The sequence below is a fragment of the Drechmeria coniospora genome, chromosome 01 (assembly GCF_001625195.1).
Source record: "Drechmeria coniospora strain ARSEF 6962 chromosome 01, whole genome shotgun sequence".
In the NCBI taxonomy this organism is placed as follows: domain Eukaryota; kingdom Fungi; phylum Ascomycota; class Sordariomycetes; order Hypocreales; family Ophiocordycipitaceae; genus Drechmeria; species Drechmeria coniospora.
This window is the reverse complement of record NC_054389.1, coordinates 1,050,860-1,074,119: the sequence shown is the minus strand read 5'-3', so window position 1 is coordinate 1,074,119 and position 23,260 is coordinate 1,050,860. Positions and strand designations below refer to the sequence as shown.

Here is a 23,260-nt window from a genome sequence, read left to right as displayed (position 1 = left end):
GCTTGTAAGTATAATTCTGTACAGTACTGTAAGTGCTCCGTGCATGTACTTATTCACGTCAGTACTGCATAAGTACAGTAAGTACGGAGTACCTAGAATTGCTTCGCACCGATTTACCAAGTAATACAGTGTTAGTGCGGAGTGCAAGTACTGTACCCTCCGCTTTACGCTATTGACGCAACAAAAACGATCACGGCGACGGTCCTGGGTGATCCCCACTAAAAAAAAAAAAAGTTCACCCAGCGAGCAAGAAGTAAAGGTCGGGCAAGTTTTGCGCCAACGGCTGGAACTTCCATAAGCACAACCTCACAGCAAACCAGGATGGCGGCGCCAACGACCTTGTCGGCTTTGCTGACCTCTCTGACGCAATCTCTGACTCTCGCTCAAGAATCCGCTCCCAAGATTGCCTCGATTGAGCATCCCAAAGATGGCATCTCCCTTCTCGATGTCAAGAACGAGCTGCTCCTCTCGTACCTCCAAAACCTCGTCTTCCTCATCCTCCTCAAGCTCCGAAACGCAAAGTCAGCGTCGGACAGCGATGGACTGGGTGAATCGGTGCGGCTCAAACTCGTCGAGCTGCGATTGTATCTCGAAAGGGGAACGCGGCCGCTGGAGGAGAAGCTGAAGTTCTCCATCGAGCGCTTCCTTCGCACGGCCAACGACGCGCAGCGAGAAGAACAGAACACGATGCCAAATTCGGAGAAGAAGGGAGGAACTGGCGGCGATTCCGACTCGGATTCGGGTTCCGGGTCGGACGAGTCCGAGAAAGAGGCCAGCGCGCGGCCGATGCAACGCAGACCTGGCGGCAAGTCAGCCGGTCCGAATCTCGGCAACATGGTCGACGACGTCACCGTCAGCAGGGCGAAGCATGATGCCGACCCATCCGGCGTCTACCGCGCTCCCAAGCGAGACCGCGTCGTCATGGAGACGACGCGTCCCCGGGAGAAGGCGGAACGTCGGCCAGGCCGATCCCACACGATGGAGGAGTTTGTCCAGTCCGAGCTCTCGACGGCACCCATGGCCGAGCCCAGCATCGGCACGACCATCGTCCAGGGCGGCCGCAAGATGAAGACGGTGCAGGAGCGCAAGGAGGAGGATGAGAGGCGCGAGTACGAAGAGGCGAACCTCGTGCGCCTCCCAAAACTGAGCAAAAAGGAACTTGCCAAGAAGGGCAGGGAGGCGGGCCGCAGGAGCCACATGCAGTTTGGTGGCGAGGAGTGGCACGATCTGGGCGAGGGTGCGGACCGGATCGACCGGCTGACGAAGCGAAAGGGCCCGGCTGGCGGCAAGGTGCAGGCGATGCTGGAGAAGAGCCGGAAACGAGGCTTCGACACGGCCGATGGGCCGCGGGGCAGCGGTCACGGCCCTGCCATCGGAGAGCGGTTCCAGAAGAAGGTGAGGGTTATGGAAGCCGGTCGGCGCGACCGAGGGAAGGGGAGGTAGATTAGGCGTGCTTCGCACCAGAGTAGCGTCAAAGACTAGACGATTTTCATCTTCTTCATGAAGATGGTCGAGGTGTCTCAAGACGCTATGCGGATACAGTGCTCTGTTCCGTTTGCAAGCGATTCTATTGATGGTACATGAAGCGTATCCATTCACCCCCCAAGGCGGACTGTTTGGCAGGGATATCACTCGAAGCTGCGGCCGTGATGCATTATGATGCCGATGTCATAGACAGTAGCGATACCCCTTGCAGGTCTACATCTTCCACTGCGCTTCTCTATTATCCTGGGGAATTGCACGCCGTCATGCCAGCATGACTAAGTATTCGTGGGCGACGAGGGGCCACTTCAGACACGAAGTGGGGAAGGATATTCTGTCGCCGAGATCCGCCGTGCCCGATATTCGCTTCCACCGAGCGGGTTTGATGGCTTCCCTCCCCAGGGCATGGGTCTGCGTCACTGATGGAAGGCCTTCTGATTGAGCAGAAATTTCCAGCGGGAGGCAGAGGCACCTATGCAACGGCGGCGGCAGGCGCAGCAGCAGCAGGAAGAGGAGGGGGAGGAGGAGTAGAAGGAGGAGGGGGAGGAGGAGGAGGAGGAGAAGGAGGAGGAGGAGGAGAAGGAGGAGGAGGAGGAGAAGGGGGAGGAGAAGGTGGAGGAAAAGGTGGAGGAGAAGGAGGCGGAGGAGGAGGATCGTCCACGTCACGAAACAGCTCCTTTTCATACTCGCGCGGGCACAGCTTGTTCCATTGCAGCGTCAACCCCTTGTCCGTGGGGATCCCCTCGACCAGAAGCGGTGCCCCCTCGGAGCGTCTGGCGTCGAGGAGGGCACGTGCCGTGCCGTTCCACCAAGTTTTATCCCACTGGTGTTCGCGCCACCACTTATCGACCGAGTTGTGATGGATCATGACGGGGACGGCGCCGACGCAAAACTCCGTGTACAGCGGCATGGACGACCACCTCGTGTTGGTCGACGGACCGAACGGCGTCTGCTCGGGCAAGTCGTCGGGCATGCGAGCCTTTGGCCGGCAGTTCCACATGTTCAGGGTGCCCATCTGGGGTCCGAGGGGCGCATCGTGGCGGAGGTAGCGATAGTCGAACTCTGCGTTGGAGGTCTGGTGGCCCAGGAGGGACCAGTAATCGAGGGTGATGCCATGCTCAAAGGGCTTCCCGGGCAGGTACGTCTTGTCGTTCCGCTGATGGGTAAACGACGGTTCCAAGAAATCGTCGACGGGGATGTTCTGGATGTGCGACGGCGGAGGTCTCGCACCGGGCCGGCCGGGCTTCAGCCTGTCGAGCCAATCGTCGGCCGAGGTGCGATGATGGCGACGCATGACCTCGCGGTGAAACTCCTGCGCGCCCCACATCTCGTGAAAGATGCTCTGGTCGCTTCCCTTGTAGCAGTTGTCCGACGTGTGCTGGCCGTTGTCCCACTCGGCGTCGGTCCGGTTCCAGCACTCGGCGAGCTTCGAGCTTGCCGTTTCCAAGAGCGGCCTCATGGCGCCGACGGGCCCCATGATGTACCCCGAGTTGAGGTAGCGCGTGCGAAAGCTGCTGAAGGCATTGTAGCCCAGGATGGTGTCCGTGTTGCCGCCGTACAGGTCGTGGGGCAGGGGCGAGTCGGGGATGGGGTAGCAGGCCAAGGTATGGAGCTGATTGGGGCCGCAACGTTTCCCGGCACCGAAGACGACGCGCGAACGGATTCCCTCCCGATGGAAAGCGCGGCCCATGCGGTGGGCGACTCGAGCGTTGTCTTCGGCGAGGATGGCGTGGTAGCGTGCCATCAGGACCTCGACGGGAAGCTGGAACCAGATGTCGTAGCTGTCGATCATGAGAATGAGCTGGTCGTCGAAGCCCGGCTGCCGTCGACGGTCCTCGTCGTTGAGGTAGGCCAGGACGCCCGTGATCTTGCCGAAGTGAGAGCCTCCACCGAGAAGTTTGGCGTCGCCGTCCTGCGTCTTCCACGAGACGACGTGCGGGTTGGGATAGCCGAGGATGGCCAGCGTGAGGAGTGTCTTGCACAAATTGACGTTGCCGTTGGTGGCGGGGAGAAGCAGGTGAAGTTTCTCCTTCGAGCCCGAGCCCACGAACGGCTTGCTTGAGGGAAACAGAGGCTCAAAGTCGTAGGCGCCATTCGACTCGACCAAAGGCTGGCCCGGCCCGGAGAAGACGGGTCTAGATTTGTCTTGGGCGACGCTGCCGTTGGGGGCCATCCGGGTCGAGTTTGTCCGGAGAGGGGGCATCCATGGGCGAAGGAGAAGCCTGGCACTCCTCTCCCGGACGGGCTTGTCAGGCAATGTCAGTGCGCTTCCTTCTCCGCCCTGTTCTTTGGCGCTCGGATGGCATGAGCCACGGCCATGGGGGGGGGGGGGGGGGGGCATGGGACGGGACCTACAGTGACAAGGACGCAGAAGAGAATGGAGCCGACGACGAAGGCAATGACGCCCAAGTTCCACGACCGCCGTAGGAAGCGGCCCAGCAGGGGGGTCATTGTCGGCTAAGGAGACGAATGTCCGGATGATGAAGAGGAAGAGGAGGAGGAAGTGGAAGAGGAAGAAGAAGAAGAAGAAGAAAATGCTGTCAACAGAACGGACGGGATGTGGCCAAGGAGCGAGGCCGGCGGCGAATCTGCCACATGTGCAGGTGCGGACAGGATACAGCACACAGAGTTGCTGCCAATGAGCGTAATGGTCGATGGTGGACGAGGCAAGACAACGGAGGCCGAAGAAATCGAGCGATGGATAGGGGACGAGAGTGGACTGGCGTAGCCAGCTGGTGGATTGGTGGGCAAAAGGAAATCTCGGGCGAGGATGACATTGTCATTTGGTGGCAGCATGGACCGAGTGGCCAACCATTGTATTCGACGTAAGCACTCCGTCCTCTGTACAAGTATTGTGCATGTACGTGCACACATGCACAATGCACGGCAAGTACATATTACTTGCAGCAATCATGGGGAATATACTCGCAGCACTCCGTACACGTACTTGCGTGTCATGTACGCACGCATCCAAGCCTTCTTCGACCGTTCTCGCAGTGACATCCCATTGATTCAGAGTCGGTGCACCTCCAGTAAAGACGCCCCATGCCCATCATGCCCATCATGCCCATCGTGCCCCTCATGCCCCTCATGCCTCTCATGCCCCTCATGCCCCTCATCCTCATGCCCCTCATCCTCATGCCCCTCATGTCCCTTCAGCAATGGGTCAGTGCCAGGCCTGACCATGACCTCTTCCCCGAAACACATCCCCTGCTTCAGAGGTAGGGAGTCCTCCGTACGGTGTCGTGCGTCTCTACATGCACCTCCACCTCCTGCATGGGTGCTGATGGACCATACACCAACGAGGTGAGTGCGGCTTTGTTGAAGAATCATGGTGCCCTTTCCCTTGGCTACCTTCCGAGTCGATGCGCAGAATAACCCGTCCTTTGACTTTCATCCATCTTGATCCCTTTCCCTCTGGAACGAGGGCACCTGCAAAGTGAGCCTTGCACCATTTGGCTATCCCCCCGGTGTAATATCTCCTATCATCGTCATCCGCTGCGCTGCTGCATGCAATCAAACCCCCCTCGCTTCCTAGGGTACCCGAGCATTCACCGCCACGTGCGCGTACATGTACGACGATGAACTGGCGGATACATTCAATATCCTGGGTCCTGTGTGTCCGCCTACCGAAAGGCTGGTATCTCGATACGAGTGGAAATGACCGGCAGCCATAATATGTCTCGTTAATCACTGTGGACGAGGTTTTGGCGGGTACTCGTACAGCGATATGATACGAAGTAATACTCTGTACTCCGTACGTATAGCTACCTAGTACCTAATACTTGGTACATGTGTACTCCTTCCATGTCATCCATCGCCAGGCCTTGACCACGCCACTCCGACGGTGACGAAACATCACTCAATGATCGTTGTGTCCGAGGGTGAAGTGGCACAGTCAACAGGCTGGACAAGACGTGGAAAGCAAGATCGTCGTAAGTAGGCTGACCAAGGTCGAAGTTGCTGTGAGTAATGCGTCGTGGCAGGTGAGTTGTGTGTACCTGTGGCACATACTGTACAAGTATGCCGAACCGTCACTAATGCCCAGACGGATTGTACTGTACGGTGCAGTACTTGGGTGTAACCACTATTCATACTGAGCTGTAACTACAACTAATTCGGAGTACAGTGCGGAATACGGTCAGTACTTAAGTACATGTTCCATGGTATGCAAGTACTAGGTACTTACATTTACTAAGAGGCAAACCATGAGGTACTGTACATAAATAAGTACCTGCGAAGGGTCCTTGCAGTGTTGAGTGTACTAGGTACTGTACTTATTATTATTACTTGCACCGGGGACGGAGTGCCCTTATTATTACTCCGTACTTGTACTGTAAGTATTAGTGCTGTACATTATTAGCTGCATGGAATAAGTACATGTACTTACTTGTGCATATACTGTACTCTGCCATTGTACTCTGTCCGTACCAATCCATAGACTCCTGGACCTGATGGCCGCGCTACCCCACGAACGATAAGATAAGGGGAGCTGCGTCCATCTCCGGAATTTTTACCACCCCTCGTCGTCACAGACCTTTCTCTCTTGCTGGCCGTGATGAATGCCTTTCGTTGAAAAACCCTCAACCGCTCCAACCAGCCATTCCTTGGTGCCCGGTTCAAGTCTGGTTCCGTCCGTCGCGCCCATTCATTCAACGAACCCAGTCAGCAGCGATACAGCATGGCGTCCCCTTCGCCCGACGACACTGTCGAGCGGATGGATATGGATATCGACCCCAACCTGCTGCCGTCGAAAGACGAAGCGGACGACGAAGACGACCCCATCACGGCATCCTACTCCATCTTCCTCAACCCCGCACCACCCCTCGGTCGCCGTCTCCTCGTCCTGCAGCACCCCAACCGCACCGACGACACGCCGCGCCCGCCGCCGACGGAGATGCGCCTCAAGGCTCACTCGGGCATGGTCGAGGTCGACATGCCCATCGACACCGCCGCCGCTTACGACCGCGAAAAGGGCCTCAAATGGGGCCGCACCCTCCACTCTTCCATGGCCACCAAGAACGGTGGCAGCCACGGTCTTGCCGGCGGCTTCGGCTTCGGCGCCGTCCAGCAGCGAGGCCCCGGGCGGAAGAAGACGGCGGCCGACGACGACGACGAGGGCGTGCTGGACTGGAACGACGCCGTGAGGCAGGACAAGGTGCTGAGAATGCAGACGCTTGGAGGACAGTATCCCGACATCGAGGAGGTCCAGTACATGGTCGGCGTCTTTCAAGGCAGTACGTCGACCCCCCCCCCATTCTCTCCCGTCGCCTGCCCTCCCTCGGCTAATCCGCCCCTGAAGAGGAACTGCACCTCACGCCCGTCTCCTCGCTCGTTCACCTCCGTCCCCAGCTCCATCACATCGACGCAACCACCCAACAGGAGCGCAATGCCGCATCGTCCGCCGCCAAGGAGGCCGCGCCCCCTGGCCCCGCTGCTCGTGCCATTCACATGACCATCAAGACCACCACCGACGGGGACACCATCACCACCGAAACCATGGCCGACCGTCTGCGCTACGTCCAGACCGAGCCCTGGCGCAAGCTGCGCTATACCGATGAGAACGATGAGGCCTCTTGGGAGGTCTACAACGACACCCTGTTCCTGAAGCCCAAGCCCGACGCCGACGGTGCCGACGTCCCCGTGGCCGATGCCAAAGGAGACCTCGAGGAAGCCGTTTCCACCTTTGCTTCCAAGTGGGGGAGCAAGCAGATGCTCGAGGCTGTCAGTGACATTGTCTTGCCGGAGCCCGGACCACGGCCGCAAATCAAGCCTGAGCTCTCCGACAAGCAGCAGGGCAGCGGGCTTCATGAGCAAAACGAGACGCCGAAACTCAAGGGCAAGGCCCGAAGTGGAAGCACAGCAGCACCCCCGCGGAAAGGCTCGCGATCCAAGGCGTCCTCTTCAAAAGCTGCCGTCAGCATGGACTGACCGTCCACATCATCGCGTACAATCATCGTTTGTTGGGAAAATTGCATGGGTGGTGTATGGCGTCACGGTAGAGAATCGTCGAATTCTCGTGGAATACATTTCATTGTGCTTTATGGCGCGCTGCATCGTCGTTGCATCGCCTCCGTCATCTGTCTGGACCCCCCTCGCCCTTCCGTTGACGTCACGTGAGCACGTGTATTGCCAGGTCAGACGAGCTCGGGTGGTGCCAATGAGTGTACGCTGTGCTGCGCAGTACGTTTGTCCCACCCTTCCTGGTCATCCAGTAGGCCCATGAGGGGAAACGGAGACGGCAAATCTCCTTCAACGCCGCTGTTCAAGTCTGGATTCCTTTCTCAATGCTAGGGCCGTCTTGTCTCTCGAAACTGGTCCTGTCCAAGTTGTGGTACAAGCGCTTTCACCTTGCCGTTTACTGCTGCTGATGCTGCTGCTGCCGCCGCCGTAGCTTGCTCGCTATGGCATGGAGGAGGGGACGTGACGCCATCGAAATATGCGACGTCTTTGCAAATAGAAGTCTATACGAATACTCATATCAAAACAAGCATCGCCGCGTGTCCAGCAGTGTACATCGCGGCTCGGGCAATCATGCTGTCCCTCAAGCAAGACCAAGATCCGCCAACCAGCATGCTTCCCGATTATCCACCTCGTCATCGCCTGCAGTTTTCCAGGCACAGCCATCGCATGCCCAGAAACCCCGAGATAAGCACTGATATGTAGGTATGCAATTCCGATAGCAACCAGGGTTCCATTACTGAAGCAGCTCCACGTCCAAGCCGATGGAGCGCATGAAGAGGTTGACGCTGCCGAGTCGCTCGGCGGCCATGGCGGGCGGGAGAGTCTTGGACAGCGTAACCGTGTCGAGGACGCGGTCCTTGACGGCGAGGACAAGGCGCGTCTGCTGGTCGTGCGTCGCGCTGACCCCCATGGCGGCCAGCAGCTGCCAGACATAGACGTCGACGCCGGCGTTGACGCTGCCCGGGAACATGGCCGGCAGCGATGGCTCAAGCTTGCTAAACAAAATCTCAAACGTTTGGTCCCTGCACGAGTTAGCGGTCGATGCGGCACCTCGGCGAGGGTGTCGTCGTACCATTTCTCCCACTGCTCGGGGCTGCCGGCGCCGGTTTGCTTCAGAAGCACGGCGCGGCTCAAGATCAAGGTGAGCATGGAGACTCCAATCCTCGTCCTCACAATCAGGTCCACGTTCAGCTTGGTCGCCATCAAGTTGAGGACGCCGTCGACAATGTCCAGGCCCGTGTCGTTGAAGTACTGCATCAGCGACGGCATGACGGTCGAGATGAACAGCTCTATGTTTTCTCGCATCCTCGAGTTGAGATGCGTCTCCCCGTTGCTGACGGCGGCCCCGTCAACGACGTCCAACTGGTCAAGATGATAGACGATCATGGTCAAAATCGTCGTGCGCTGCTCGAAACTGAGGTGCGGGAAGATGCGCGGGATGGCCTTCTTGCCCTTGGCGCAAGACAAGAACGCGATGAAGGGATGGAGTGCCGTCGCGCCGATCGGCTCGTGAACCTTTAGTTCGCTCCAGAGCTTCGCGTTGAACGCCTCGAGCGCGGCGGCCCACTCCTCGTGCTTCTTCTGCAACTCCGCATCCGGGCCGGAAAGCGGCGGCGGAAGCAGACGGACGTGGTCCTCAATCTTCATGAGCGTCGTGTAGACCATCTCCACGTTGCGCAGGATCCTCTTGCGGTCGAGGCCGTTTTGGGCAGCGGGCTTCTTGTTGCCGACCGGTCGGCCCGTCTCGCTCTCGGGTCGTTTGATGTTGAGGAGCGGCTTGGGAGTCTTGGCGTTGCTGAAGGAAATCTTGCCCAAACTGCCGGCGATGACGAGCTGCGGGTTCTTGGGCTTGTTCTTGGCCGCCTCGACGGCCCTCTGGACCTGCTGCTCCATCCTCTGCATGTGGGTCTGCGCCGGTCGACCGTGTCTGCGCATGCCGCTCTGGCGCTTTCCCGTCTGGAGGAGGTACGTCTGGGCAAAGTTGCTCAACGGCTGGCCAGGATTCTGTCGCTGTCCCGCACGGATATGGCTGTACACCTGGAAGTAAAAGTCCTCGGCGAGGGAGTCGTCGATGCCCCGCTCTCCGGAATTTCCCGTGGCCGAAACGAGTTGCTGAAGCTGGATGCGGGTGATGAAATTCTTGTCGTGGGGCGTCATGAAGCCGTTGTCCTTGGACAGCAGCCAGATCTTGTGGTTTCGCTTCGCGCGCTTCATCTCTTGGTCGAGAAAGGCAGCCTTTTCGTCCTCGGACATGTGCATGAGCTGCGGGTGCGCATGCATCTGCTGCATGAGGGGGCCCAACCCCTGAGACTGGCTTGGCTGCTGGTCCAAGCCTACGCGCGCAGCATCCCCAGGAGTGCGGTTCGGGTTCTGGAGAATTTGCATCGGCTGCATGGGGCCCTGCTGGCGTTGCTGCTGCGTCTGCTGCAGAGGCGGCGTCGCCGTCTTGGCGGGGCTGGCCGAAGGCTTCGGCTGCAGGCTTTGAGGGCGCTGCAGAATGGTGACGGGATGGCCGTGGCCAGGATGCGGCTGCGGCTGCTGCTGCTGATGAGCAGCTTGGTACCCCGCCGCATCTTGAAAGTACATGGCCGGCTCGGGCACCGGATGCTGGACAGGGTCTTTCTGGACCGATTGGGCTTGCATGGCCGCTTCAACTTCCTCCAGGCTCATCATCTTCCTGCCCGCGGGGGCGGGGGCGGGGACGACGTGGGTGGCCGGCTGGGCAGCAGGCGCGGCGGTTTTGGCCGGGCCCATTCCCCAGATGCTTTGGTCAACGTGCAGGTCGGGCATGGGCTCGTCGCGATACTTTTCGTACCCCGTACGAGCGGGTCGCTGCTGCTGCTGCTGGTCATAGTATTGATTCTGCTGATAGGCAGCCATCGGATGGGCCATCGGATGGGCCTCAACATGGGCATGGGCATGGGCATGGGCATGGGCCTGGGGATGGGCCTGAGCGACACTGCCCTTGGGGGGCTGTAGGTGGTACCGAAGTTGTTCCTCCTCAATCGCGTCGGATACCTTGGCCGTCTGGCCGAAAAAATCAAAGTCTTTGCCGACCTTGCCGGTGACGGCGGTGTCGCCACCAAAGGTGTCGTCGTTAAAGGCATCGTCAGTCTCGTCCAGCTGGTCGCCGAGCCCGTCGTAGGTATCTTCGAACTCGAGTGCTTCGTCAACAAGATCGCCGCGACCAGCAAGGCTGGCAAAAGGATCGTGAGATTGGGAGAAGCCAGGGGCCGTCGTGTTGTGACGACCACCTGTGGCGTCGAAGCCAAAAAAGGACATTTTGGCTATCGCCGAGAATGCTGTTCACGCTGAGCCCGTTAGCTTGCGCGCAACGAAATGCTCCACAGAAGAAGGTAGATTCGGCGCCATGGGGTGTCGCCCATGGCGGATGGTCACCTAGCTCTTGTGTTCAACGTCCTCGGCCCCGCTCTGCTGGCAGGCAAGCAAAGCTTTCGTGCACGCAGGCTGCCATGGGTCAAGAAGCTCGTCTCGACGCGGCACCGTGGAGACGGGAGACGGGAGGGGAGGGGAGGGGAGGGGAGAGGAGAGGGTACGAGCAGCTTCGCAGGATACTCACCACTAGAAGGATATCAGTTTCGGGAGAGGTGGCAAAGCGCACAAATCTATCATGGTGGCCTCAGATGAGCTCCGAAATACCAAAAAAAGATGAGCAGCACTCGGGGTCCAAAGCCGGTCGAGAGCTTGCAGGCGTTACGCCCCCGCGTTTAGAGGAGACGAGAGAAGCCGGCGTGTCGGAAGACGGGGCGCCGTGGGGATGAAAGCTCCAACTTGATGCGACTTGGGGGAAGTGCGCAGAGGAGTAACTGAGGTCATGACGATCCCCACCACCTTGGAGACAAATCGAGGCCGATCCAGGTTGGGTACATCACGTGACACGAGGGACTGTCAGCTTTGGCTGGCGTTGGCGTGAACCTTGCCAAGTATTTTGCTTGTACGGAATAATACTGTTGTGCATGTACAGTTCCTCCGTGAGAGTATTACTTAATACTCCGTGTAGAGTAAGTTACTTAGTATTCCGTACTCCGAACAGAGTATTTGTGCAAGTGTGCGGACACTATTACAGTACTCCGTACGGAGTACTCCGTAGGGAAATAGCTCTCCATTTGCAGGTAATACAGCTACATGTATCCGTACTCCGTACGGAGTACGGAGTTCATGTACAGCACAGTCCTTGCATTTCCGTAGGAATTACTCCGTACGCCTCCTTGTATAATTACCTGATAGCCGCTGATGCACAGTACATTCATGAGGAGGTAACAGCTAAGTACCTACTATTGCGATAAACACCCGGATTAAGCACCCGGAATAAATGTACATACTTGCACCTACTGTACAGTACATCTACATGCTCGCGAATGCAATTGCGGATAACGGGACTGGCTGTTATGGTCTTGGGCTTTGCCCAAGTACAATGGTTAAGAAGAGCAGCAACGGTCCTTGTAAGCGTGGCCATCAGCTTTGTCAATACGTACCCTTTTGCTGGATGCAATAAGGGCGCGCCGTATGGCGCAACGGCTAGTAGTATGGCCACTGCTTATGCCCTACTGGGGTCAGTCCGTAACACTGGCACTCGTTGACTTGCCATGGAAGCCCAGAATACTGTTTTTGGCTCATGATGCATCCACTCAATTCTGTAGGGAACACAAGGATCAAAGGATAGTATACCGGGTATCTACTTACATATATCAATAGGTGTGCCTCTCAAGGTACTTTGCAGGTAATAATACCCCTAGATGCCTACTTTCTTGGTACTCTTCGGGGTAATATTACTAAGTACAGCTCCGCACGCCATACTGAAAGAACCAATTGTGACAGTGCTGCTCCGTACTCCGTACAGTACATATAGGCCATTATTTGTGAGTAAACTCAAGGATTGGCCCTCGCACAATTTTTCGTAGTGCGCTCTGCCACTTCACGAGACGGCGCTTCTAGAACCATGAGAATACTGTCTGGTACCAAGTATCAGAGGCATGGCAGCTGCCGTTTGCTTCCGCGGCGGCCCTAGTTGGATCGGTGAGGTCTGTGAACGCAATGCATGTCACAACCGGAGTTCAGGCGACACGCTGGAATGTCTCGCATGCGCCCTTCTGAGGGAGGTAGCAGCATGTGTTGTATCGTATAAGTACGGAGTACCCATACTCCGTACATACTCCGTACACCTAAGTAAGTACAGTATGGCTAATACGGAGTACTACTGTAAGTACCCCGTACACCTACAGTATGGCTAATGCGGAGTATGTACTCCGTACACATCGCTCACTGATCGCAAGCGCCCGCGTGTAGCTAGCCGTCAAGGGAGGCGTAAAACCGCACTGGGATGTGCGTACGAGTCTACGGAGTACGATGCCCATGTCCACAATGCGACTTGACTGGAGACTTTCTCGCCCTTTCTTGTAACCAAGTAAGTAGTCACGTTGCAGTCCTGCCGCAAGAAGTACCTCTGCAGTAAGTGCTTGCAAGTACAGTAGGTGTACGGAGTATTACTTACAGAACTGATGCAGTATGGCAGATCCACTTACTTGTACAGTAAGTACATGTGTCCTATGCCGGACTTCTCGCATGAGTGGGGGAACCATGATCATACCATGAGGTGAGTCTCGCATCGAATCAAAGACGGCAATCTACGGTACACTTACAGAGGCCGCCAACAGCTACAATACTGACTCAAGAAGTGTGGGAAGTGCCCAAGTTTCCATGCAGTGTAGCCATCTCTCATCGCCGTGCTCCAAAGGAGACCTTGTTGGTGTTCAAATCTGGTCTCAAGTCAGGGATGCAATTTGGTCGCTCGGTGGCATATTCACCCTGCCAAGGACGCTGGGCCAGGGAGCTTCGCCGTAGAATTGCCCCTGAAACTTTGTAGTTGTACTCCGTACATGCAATACTTACGGATACACCACATTGTGCCTGAGTACTTACTCTGTACTAACCAATCAGTACTTACGAGTGAGTACTAGGTAGTATACCTAAGTACACGTACTTGCTACGGGTCCTCGTGCCGAGCATTACGTTGCAAGTACTCCGTACTGTTACATGTGCTTAGGTGTACTTAAGTTTGCGCTCGAATCAGCTGCACCTGTACTCCGTACAAGTACATTTATGTAATAATTGTACCGACTTGGTGTCGTAGCGAGGCTGTCGTTGATTGGTTCTTTTGACAGTAGGGGGCCAACTTGAAGTACACCCAAGTAAGGACAGATACAAGTGTCAAGCGAGTGCGGAGTACCAGTACATGCAACATGGTGGTTGATACGGACACGGGACAGCTAACAGTCGCCTGCGCTGTAGAAGACGTGACCCGCCAATCTCCTGTGCAAGTCAGTACTGTGCTTACTAGGTGAGCAAGTAATACTCCGTACAGTACTCCGTAGTATCCAAGTGCAATAATATCCAGGTACTTGAGGTGGACGCATAAGTAGTATTACTACTTATTAGTATGTAAGTAATTTGTATGGTACCCTGTACTGTACGAAAGTGAGCGCTTAAGTGGTGTCATTCAACACTCGTAATGTATCGATCGATCCTCGTATGTACATGTACATGAAAAGTACTCCGTACTTGTACTTGAACTAGGAACCCACCGATCCCTGGATTGCAAGGGCGGTTCGTTCAGGCCCCGAGCAGGAGCCCAGGTACGGAGATACCCCCTGCAGCGAGGGCTCGCATTCCACCTCATGTCACTCGTCCAATACGTTCCATCCTTCCACCACCTCTCTGCTCCGCTCCGTTCCGTTCGAGCTCACAGTTCCTGATCAGAGTCATCATCTTCCATCAACGCCGTCGCCACCTTACCTCTAGCTTGTCCGACCTGCTTTTCGGGAAACAAACCATGCTTGTGTACACCTAGAAAGGATTCGAACCTCGTCCCGAGTCGCTGCACTCAGTTTACCGCCATCACCGAAACATCCATCCCCCTCAGGTGCGGCGTCGGTCGGTGCGTTTCGTTCGAAACGGGCTCCCTCGGTCCAGCTTTCCATTCATCGTCGGCCGAACCAAGACGTCGTTTTTCTTCTTTCCCCCGACTCGTCAACTTCTCCTCTCCCCATCCCCATCCCCTTCCCCATCCTTATTCCGTATCCTTTCCGTGACGGGGGACGCGCTCCTCACGCACAGTCACCATGGTTGGAAGTAACGCACGCTATGCGCGTTACGTCGCCATCGCAGTCTTCGTACGTCGCTCGCCTCGATGCAATGCCTTGGCCTCATCCGATGCTTCTGACTGACCCAAAGCCTCGATGAAAGACGCTCGCCATCTTCTACTTCATGACCAGCCCCGATCATGAGACGATCCCCCTTCAGCGCCCGCCCTCGCACCCGGCCAGCCGGCCACCAGGGTCCGAAGTGCCCCCGTCTCACTCGCCGGCCGACGAGATCAGCCCTCCGCACAGAAAGGAGTCGGACGATCAAGTGACGCTTCAGAAGCCGAGTCACGACGACGAAAAGGACTTCCCGCTGGCCATGTCCCCGATGGACCCCAACTGGGACGATGATATCGTCGGCCTCGCGCGCGGCCCTCGCATGAACGCCACCTTCGTGACGCTCGCGCGCAACAGCGATGTCTGGGAAATTGCTCGATCGATCCGCCAGGTCGAGGACCGCTTCAACCGCCGATACAACTACGACTGGGTCTTCCTCAACGACCAGCCGTTCGACGACACCTTCAAAGAGGTGACGACGTCGCTCGTCTCCGGCAAGACGCACTATGGGCAGATTCCGCAGGAGCACTGGTCCTTCCCCGAGTGGATCGACCAAGAGAGGGCCAAGAAGACGCGCGAGGACATGTCGGCGCGAAAGATCATCTACGGCGACTCGGTCAGCTACCGCCACATGTGCCGATTCGAGTCGGGCTTCTTCTTTCGCCAACCACTCATGATGAACTACGATTACTACTGGCGCGTCGAGCCATCCATCGAGCTCTACTGTGACATCCACTACGATCCCTTCCGCGTCCTGCACGAGAACGGCAAGAAGTACAGCTTCGTCCTGAGCCTGTACGAGTACGTCGAGACCATCAAGACGCTGTGGGACAGCACCAAGAAGTTTATGAAGAACCACCCCGAGTACATTGCGGCCGACAACTCGATGAAGTTTCTGAGCGACGACGGCGGCGAGACGTACAACCGGTGCCATTTCGTACGCGCGCCCCCCCTCCCCCTCCCCCTCCCGACAAACGGATGCGGCTCGAAGCGGCGGCTAACGTGGGTGCAGTGGTCCAACTTTGAAGTAGGCAGCCTCAACTGGCTTCGCAGCAAGCCTTACATCGACTATTTCGAGTCCCTCGACAAGGACGGCGGCTTCTTCTACGAGCGCTGGGGTGACGCGCCCGTCCATTCCATCGCTGCTGGCCTGCTCCTGAACAAGAGCGAGATTCACTTCTTCAACGACATCGCCTACTATCACGTCCCCTTCACCCACTGCCCGACGGGCGAAAAACATAGACGGGACCTCCGCTGCCACTGCAACCCCAAGGAGAACTTTGACTGGAAGGGCTACTCTTGTACGTGATCCTTGACCGAGGTGAATGCTCGACGTGGAAACCATCTGACCAGCCACAGGCACCAGCCGATACTTTGAGGTCAACGACATGGAAAAGCCCGACGGCTACAAGGATCAGACAAAGTAAAGGTCACAAGGGCAAGGCCTACCTGGTGTCCATCGACGGAGAAAGGGGAAACGGCAGCCGCCCCGGGGACTGTGGGATAGCGTATCGTGTATATCATTTCCCAGGCTATCTATTGTCTTGGTGCACGATTGGCTACAGAGTCTGTCGCCCTGGCTGGACAAACGGATTGGTCGCAGGACGGAACATGAACATGAGGGATGAACACGAAGGCCTGGTCAACGGTGGACGATGGTTATTCTATCAAGAGAGCAGCAGCTCTCACGGATCAGGAAGCTCGAGCGAGTTCCGTGCGCAAATGTATAGCACCCACTCTTGTTACGTTGCAAGATTTCCTCCCTATGCATACATGGTTCCTTGCCGTCCCGTGATTCATAACATAATGGTATAGTATATAGTACAGTCCCGAGTGCGGTGCCGTGGTGCTGAGGTGGGTAACGAGGCGGGCAGACAGGTGGCAGGTAGGTAGGGCCGTTGCCTCGGCGCTCAGTTGGTGCAAGTGGTAGGAGTTATTCCAGCTCTGCAGCTGATTCTTCGAATGTGTAGTGTAGGTGCCTCCGCCTACGCGTTCGCCTAACCGACGGTGGCTTTCTTTGGCTTTTTCGTACCGTACTTGCTCCGACTCGTCGTCCTGTTCGCCACGCCGCCCTATTATTCCCGGTTAGCCTCGGACGCAGCAGCTTGACGGGCAGTCAACGACGCGGTGCAAGCATGCAGCATGGGTGTGCGTACCAAATCCAGCGCGCCGCGGACCAAATGATACCGCACACCGGGGCAATCCTGGGCCCTGCCGCCGCGGACGAGGACGACGCTGTGTTGCTGAATGTTGTGACCTTCACCGGGAATGTAGGCGGTGACGACGGCGCCGGTCGAGAGCTTGACACGAGCCGTCTTTCGCTCGCCCGAGTTGGGCTTCTTGGGGCGTACGACACCGACGCGGAGGCAGACGCCCTTGAGCGCGGGGCAGCGTGTGTTGGAGAGCGCCGGCGAGACGGCGTGACGGGCGCGCTTGCCCTTGCGGATGCCACGGAGCACCTGGTTGAGCGTCGCGGAGCGGGCGGGCGTGGTCGAGAAGCAGGCAACTTGACGAAGGATGGTGCTGCTCGCGCGTGAGGCTGGTGGTCTCGAGCCCGGCCTCGGTGCTGTTGTCGCCGGTCTCGCCACGACGGCGAGGAGGCTCCGCCTTGCTGGAGGGGACCAAACGTGTCGCAGGATAGAGCCAACCATGGTTGCGGAATTGAGTCGCAAAATGGCCGCCAGCTTCAAATCTACCTGCTTGCGTGGCGATGGCCGACATGAGCTTCGGGACGAAAATCCACCAGGAGCATCGACGGATGGAAGTCACGTGCAGATGCAGGGAGCATCGAACCAACTTGCTTTGGGTCCGGGGTTCTGCCGTTTCGAACAGCGAGACATGTTCACATGCATGGCCTCATTGCTGCCCCACCTAAGTATGTGTTGGAGTGATTTACGGCAATAATTAGGTACTTCGTACTCTGTAAGTAATATAAGTAGGAGGTATTACGGAGTACTGGGTACCTCCTCCGTAAGTACAGTACTTGCAGTACTCCGTACATACAGTATGTATTCGTACTGCACCCGTGCTCCATAGAGCACGGGAAAACACCGGGGAGCCGAGCTCCAGTGCGCGAGCTGGTTATCCTCGGCCCAACGCCACAAGAGTTCGGCCGGCCGTCTCCCGAGCAGCCACGGCGGCGGCCAAGCCGGGGATTGAGGCAAGGGAAGGAAGGGTGTGGTGGCATCTCTCACCTGCCGCCTCACCACCAGCAACCCGAAACTCCCATCAACACGATCCAGCTTCTCTTCCCCTTTCTCGTCCCTTCCCCGAGTGCGTAGCGGTCCGGTTTACGAGTACACAATCATGTCGTCCTTTACAAGGGTTCTGCGCCCTGCCATCCGCAGCGGACGGGGTTTCGCCCAGAGAGCATCGGTCAGCACCGGTGGCGGCATCGGCATCGCGAGACAAGCTCCCAGGATACACTCGTAAGATCTTCCACCCCTCCTCCCTTCGTCGCTTCGGCCGCGATGCTTACAGCTTCAGTGCCAATGCCCGGCCCCTATCGACGTCGACGCCCCGCCGTTCCGATGGCCAACATGCAGACATTTCAGATATCCCCCCCACGCCCATCAGTCATCTCTCCGAGGTCGAGACGGCCATGGCCGAGTCCGTCTCCAAGTTCGCGACCGACGTCATCCTCCCTCGGGCACGCGACATGGACGAGGCCGAGTCCATGGACCCCGCCATTGTCGAGCAGCTGTTCGAGCAGGGCCTCATGGCCGTCGAGATCCCCGAGGAATACGGCGGCGCCGGCATGAACTTCACCTCGGCCATCATCGGCATCGAAGAGCTTGCCCGCGCCGACCCTTCCGTCAGCGTCCTCGTCGATGTTCACAACACGCTCTGCAACACGGCCATCATCAAGTACGCCTCGCCCGCGCTCAAGAAGAAGTGGCTGCCGAAGCTGGCGACCAACACCGTCGCCTCTTTCTGCCTCTCCGAGCCCGTTTCCGGCTCCGACGCCTTCGCCATGGCCACCAAGGCCACCGAGACGGCTGATGGCTTCCGCATCTCCGGCAGCAAGATGTGGATCACCAACTCGATCGAGGCCAATCTCTTCATCGTCTTCGCCAACCTCGACCCCAGCAAAGGCTACCGCGGCATCACCGCCTTCGTCGTCGAGAAGGGCACCAAGGGCTTTTCCATCGCCAAGAAGGAGAAGAAGCTCGGGATTCGCGCCAGCAGCACCTGCGTTCTCAACTTTGACGACGTCGACATCCCCAAGGAGAACCTCCTCGGCGAGCGCGGCCACGGCTACAAGTACGCCATCAGCCTCCTCAACGAGGGCCGCATCGGCATCGCCGCCCAGATGACGGGCCTCGCCCTTGGAGCCTTTGAGAATGCCGTCAAGTACGTCTGGAACGACCGCCGCCAGTTCGGCTCCCTCGTCGGCGAGTTCCAGGGCATGCAGCACCAAATCGCCCAGAGCTGGACCGAGATCCAGGCCGCCCGCGCCCTCGTCTACAACGCCTCCCGCAAGAAGGAGGCCGGCGAGGACTTTGTCGCCGACGCCGCCATGGCCAAGCTTTACTCCTCGCAGGTCGCCGGCAGGGTGAGCGGCCTCGCCGTTGAGTGGATGGGTGGCATGGGCTTCGTTCGTGAGGGCCTCGCCGAGAAGTACTGGCGGGATAGCAAAATTGGCGCCATCTACGAGGGCACGAGCAACATTCAGTAGGTCCCCTTCCTCGCCGTCCGCCTGGATCATGGTGCTAATGAATTTGCAGGCTCAACACGATTGCCAAGATACTGCAAAAACAGTACACCAACTAGACGCCCACGCTCGGTCGGGAAGGGAGGGCGGTGAGAGGTAATAGCAGGCCGGCACGCCCCCCCATTTTCCTATGTACACGCAAAAATACAACACATACCTATTGCGCGCGCATCCCTTGACGACGCATCTTGACTTCAAACAGAATCACGGATCGCCTCGCTCATTGTGTAGATGAATGAGACGGATTATTCTGCATGCTGTTGTCAATCATTGCCCTTTATATTCCTCTTTGGACTGCAGTAACAACTAGACAAGGTCTGACTATTCGGAACCGCTGTTTTCATAACAAAACATCCATATCAACAAAGGTAGCGAGCGGAAAGAACGTTCCCAAGACAGATCCGGTCCCACGGCCCGACAACAAGTGCCAGTTCAACTGCTCCCCACGGTGGCTGGCATGACTCTCTTCAGACGATGAATGTGAGCTCCCTGTCGGATGCGGCCTCGCTGGCAGAAGTCACTACGTGAGTCGGCTTGGCCTCCCTTCGCCTCAGCTTCGCCGGACTCATCGCCGACGTTGAACTCGAGCCCGCTGCCCCCTCCCCCAACAACTGCTCGGATTTGCTGTCTATCTCGTCTCCACGGTCCTTGACCTTTTTCTGCCGGCAAAATCTCCGCCATGAACGGCGGAGGGATGTTCGCCAAGTCCAAATCCTATTCAAAGTCTGCTGTGTAGGAGAATCCGCGGAATTCTTCCTGCATGGCTTGCGACAATACTATTCAAGATCAGCACGGGCCGTGGCAGTAGTGAGAGCATCACACGATACGTACCCGATTGGACGGGCGTGAGCACCGGAGTGACGCTGGTAAATTCCGAGTCAAAGTTGCTCGTGTCGGTCGCGTTCTTGATCGTCGGCTTGAACGGCGGCTGCACACGCTTGTAGTATATATCGTCCCAATTGATGTTTCTGAAGAAAGGCTGGCTCATGACTTCCTGCGCATCCGTCGGTCCGCTTCCCAGCCGCTGGTCAGGCTCTCGGGTAAGCAGCTTCTGAAGGATCGACACCGAGTCTCGAGGCATGTGAATCGGGTACAGAGGCTCATCGGCAAGAATTGCGTCGTAGATCTCGTCCTCGTCTTCGCCTCGGAATGGAGACTGTTGCAGAAGCATCTGGTAAATCAAGACGCCAAAGGCCCACCAGTCAACGGCCCGGCCATACTTCTTATCCAGAAGAATCTAGAAGACGCGTCAGCAACAAACGACGGCAGGCTTCTTGCCACAAATCATCATCGACATACCTCCGGCGCCATGAACTCGGGAGTTCCGCAGAAGGTGCTGGTTGTCGATCCGTACCACATGTCCTCTTTGCAGAGACCGTAATCAGCAACCTTGATGTGTCCGTCAAGCGTCAGCATGATGTTGTCGAGCTTCAGATCACGATAGATGACGCCGTTCTCGTGAAAGTACTTGAGTGCCAGGCACACCTCAGCGGCATAGAACCTAGTCGAGTTAGTGTCAGACTCCCAGTCAATCCTCCCCCAGGGGTGGTTACGCACTGGGCTCGCTTGGTGCCAAACTGGCCTCGCTGGATATGCAGCATCAAATCACCACCGCTGACATACTCCATGACAAAGTACACACGCGTTTCCGTCTGGAAGCAGGCGTGCAAGTTTGTCAGGAACGGGTGCCTCTCCTTGTTTGCGATCAAGAAGACGCGCTTCTCGGATTTTATGCTTTCCACCTCGTCATTCTCAATGATGAACTCCTTCTTGAGGACCTTGATGGCGTAGAGACGCCTCGACCGTTTCGTCTCTGCAAGCATGACTTTTCCGAAGTTGCCTTTACCGAGCACGGCGAGGAAGTTGAAGTGATCCAAGCCGATGCGCTGGCCAGTGCCGGGATCCTGCGCCGAGGGCAGCTGTTTCCGCTGTCCGGAGACTGGTAACGAGGTAGGTCTCTGGACCAGCGGTTCCTGCGCTTGCGGCTTCATCGCGGGAGCAAGCGAGGGGTATGCCTGCTGCTGCTGCGGCGGCGGTTGTTGCTGCTGTTGCTGCTGAGGCACCATCTGCGCAGGCTGTTGCTGCTGAGGCCGCATTTGGGCGGGAGGCTGGCCGCCATAGGGCGCGTTGAGGTTCGCGTAGTCGGCAGGATTGTACTTGCGCTGCTGCGGTTGCCCTGGTCCGTACTGTCCGGCCTGCGCGTAGGGGTCCTCTTGCTGCTGCTGTTGCTGCTGCTGCTGCTGGGGTGGCGGTTGATCGTAGGTGCCGCCATAACGTCCGTAGTCTGATGCCCGGTGGGGATACCCTCCGGCGGCGCCCGACATGGCTGCCGTCGCCGCGGCAGCCGCTGCGGGGGTCGAGGAGATTCGACCGGGGCCGGCTGGACGCTGAGACGAAGGCAGGTTCGCGTACATGAGCTTGGCTGCCTCGGTCGCGTCGGAAGACACGGGGCTGACGTTTGCGGGAGAGGTGAAGCTGGACAAGGAGGCCGAGGCCGAGTGCGTAGTGCCCGACGAGTTCAACTTGTTTGCTCCCGGTCGCAGGGTCCTGTCCGTGAGGGATGTCGCCTTCGCCTGCCGCTGCTTCTGGACCCGTATGCCCTCGAGAATCTGGTTCGCGACAGCCATGGACATGCCACAGAAGTCGGGAACGAGGTGGACGCACTGGGCGTGCGACGTGAGGCCGCACTCTAGGTTGCATTAGCACCAGCGTCTCCGACGGCGCGAGAGAGGAGGATGGTCTTGGCGATGGGGAGGCGGGCATACCTGTGCACTTTCTGCAGTTTTTCTTGCCAAAGGGCAGGATGTAGCCGCAGTGGCAGCACCAGTTGGCCGTCATGTTGGAGAAGGGCTGGAACCTGTGCGGGATGCGGTGGTTGATCTTCTCCTCCTCGGGGTCCGTCTCCGCATTGCTCTTGCTGATGCATTTGGTGACGACGCTCGGGTAACACTTGTTGTGACAAGTGTACTTGCAGTCCTCGCACTGCATGCCGGCCGAGTACTTGAGAAAATCTCCGCAGAGGGCGCAGCGCATGATGTTGTAGAACTGGTGCTGGACAAACTTGTGGCCGTACATTTCGTGGACCTCCTCCTTGCGCTGGCGGACGGCGCCCTTGCGTCCGAGACCCAGGTCGACGTGGCGCGTGTCCTTGTTCTGCTTGACGAAGCTCATCTGGAGCTGTATCTGACCGGTGGGCTCCAGGTTGAACCAGCCGTCGATGGGACCGACGTTGACCTGAGGCTGGGGACCCGGGGCGCCGTACTGGCCGGGCTGCTGCTGCGGGCCCGAGGCGCCGGGGCCAAAGGACGCCTGGGAAGGGCTCATGGGAAACTGGGTGGGGGGCGAGGTCGGATGGCCCATCTGGTCGGCGGAAACCCAGCCGGAAAAGTTCATCTCGGCCTCGATCCTCTTGCGGCGCATCTCCTCGACGATGTCCGATATCCTGATCCAGAGCAGGCCGATGGGGATGGGATGCTCGGCAGGCTTATCGTAGACGGTCACCTCGATCTCGTTGGCCTTGTCAACATCAATCGCATGCTGCTCGTTTTCCCAGCGGTCGTTGCGGGAGACCTTGGTCCGTGCCATGACGGTGTCTTCCACCTTGACGGCGACGAAGGATTCGGGCCCGCGGGCGAAGCGGCCGGTGGCTGCATGATCGACGCCCTTGACGCCCGTGACGCGAATGGCGAGCCGGCCGCTGAGGGGCTTGCGAAGATTGGGCGAGTTGATGGAGTCATCTGGAAGTGCAGGACGTAGGGGTGTCAGCGCAACGGGCAGGTCACGAACGGGGCGGCGCGCGAAGGGACAGGATACGGAGACAGTGAACAAGGAACAGGTGACAGGGGACATGGGGGAGGGAGAGAGGGAAGGGGGGAACTGGGGG

General features: G+C 57.8%; 8 protein-coding genes across 8 annotated transcripts; 4 read left to right on the top strand and 4 right to left on the bottom strand.

Annotated features, from left to right (window-relative positions):
• Positions 1–321: 321 nt before the first annotated feature.
• Positions 322–1,443, top strand: DCS_00269 (Sas10/Utp3/C1D-like protein; the record flags this gene model as incomplete). Its single annotated transcript, XM_040797608.1, has 1 exon — positions 322–1,443. The coding sequence occupies one exon, from the start codon at positions 322–324 to the stop codon at positions 1,441–1,443; it is 1,122 nt and encodes a 373-aa protein (XP_040658491.1).
• A 511-nt stretch (positions 1,444–1,954) lies between these two features.
• Positions 1,955–3,655, bottom strand: DCS_00268 (uncharacterized protein; the record flags this gene model as incomplete). The annotated part of the gene is made up of 1 exon (XM_040797607.1): positions 1,955–3,655. The coding sequence occupies one exon, from the start codon at positions 3,653–3,655 to the stop codon at positions 1,955–1,957; it is 1,701 nt and encodes a 566-aa protein (XP_040658490.1).
• A 2,508-nt stretch (positions 3,656–6,163) lies between these two features.
• Positions 6,164–7,413, top strand: DCS_00267 (DNA-directed RNA polymerase III subunit rpc5; the record flags this gene model as incomplete). Its single annotated transcript, XM_040797606.1, has 2 exons — positions 6,164–6,700; positions 6,835–7,413. 2 exons carry the CDS (start codon positions 6,164–6,166, stop codon positions 7,411–7,413), a joined length of 1,116 nt encoding a protein of 371 aa, XP_040658489.1.
• A 766-nt stretch (positions 7,414–8,179) lies between these two features.
• Positions 8,180–10,728, bottom strand: DCS_00266 (topoisomerase II-associated protein PAT1; the record flags this gene model as incomplete). The annotated part of the gene is made up of 2 exons (XM_040797605.1): positions 8,180–8,437; positions 8,497–10,728. 2 exons carry the CDS (start codon positions 10,726–10,728, stop codon positions 8,180–8,182), a joined length of 2,490 nt encoding a protein of 829 aa, XP_040658488.1.
• Positions 10,729–14,585: 3,857 nt separating this feature from the next.
• Positions 14,586–16,090, top strand: DCS_00265 (putative mannosyltransferase involved in N-linked and O-linked glycosylation; the record flags this gene model as incomplete). The annotated part of the gene is made up of 4 exons (XM_040797604.1): positions 14,586–14,636; positions 14,710–15,600; positions 15,676–15,964; positions 16,023–16,090. The coding sequence occupies 4 exons, from the start codon at positions 14,586–14,588 to the stop codon at positions 16,088–16,090; spliced, it is 1,299 nt and encodes a 432-aa protein (XP_040658487.1).
• Positions 16,091–16,738: 648 nt separating this feature from the next.
• DCS_00264 (37S ribosomal protein S12) lies at positions 16,739–17,314 on the bottom strand (the record flags this gene model as incomplete). Its single annotated transcript, XM_040797603.1, has 1 exon — positions 16,739–17,314. One exon carries the CDS (start codon positions 17,312–17,314, stop codon positions 16,739–16,741), a length of 576 nt encoding a protein of 191 aa, XP_040658486.1.
• Positions 17,315–17,969: 655 nt separating this feature from the next.
• Positions 17,970–19,436, top strand: DCS_00263 (uncharacterized protein; the record flags this gene model as incomplete). Its single annotated transcript, XM_040797602.1, has 3 exons — positions 17,970–18,091; positions 18,150–19,337; positions 19,391–19,436. The coding sequence occupies 3 exons, from the start codon at positions 17,970–17,972 to the stop codon at positions 19,434–19,436; spliced, it is 1,356 nt and encodes a 451-aa protein (XP_040658485.1).
• A 655-nt stretch (positions 19,437–20,091) lies between these two features.
• On the bottom strand, positions 20,092–23,226 carry DCS_00262 (protein kinase C; the record flags this gene model as incomplete). The annotated part of the gene is made up of 5 exons (XM_040797601.1): positions 20,092–20,153; positions 20,209–20,614; positions 20,677–20,878; positions 20,935–22,066; positions 22,143–23,226. 5 exons carry the CDS (start codon positions 23,224–23,226, stop codon positions 20,092–20,094), a joined length of 2,886 nt encoding a protein of 961 aa, XP_040658484.1.
• Between the last annotated feature and the right edge of the window lie 34 nt (positions 23,227–23,260).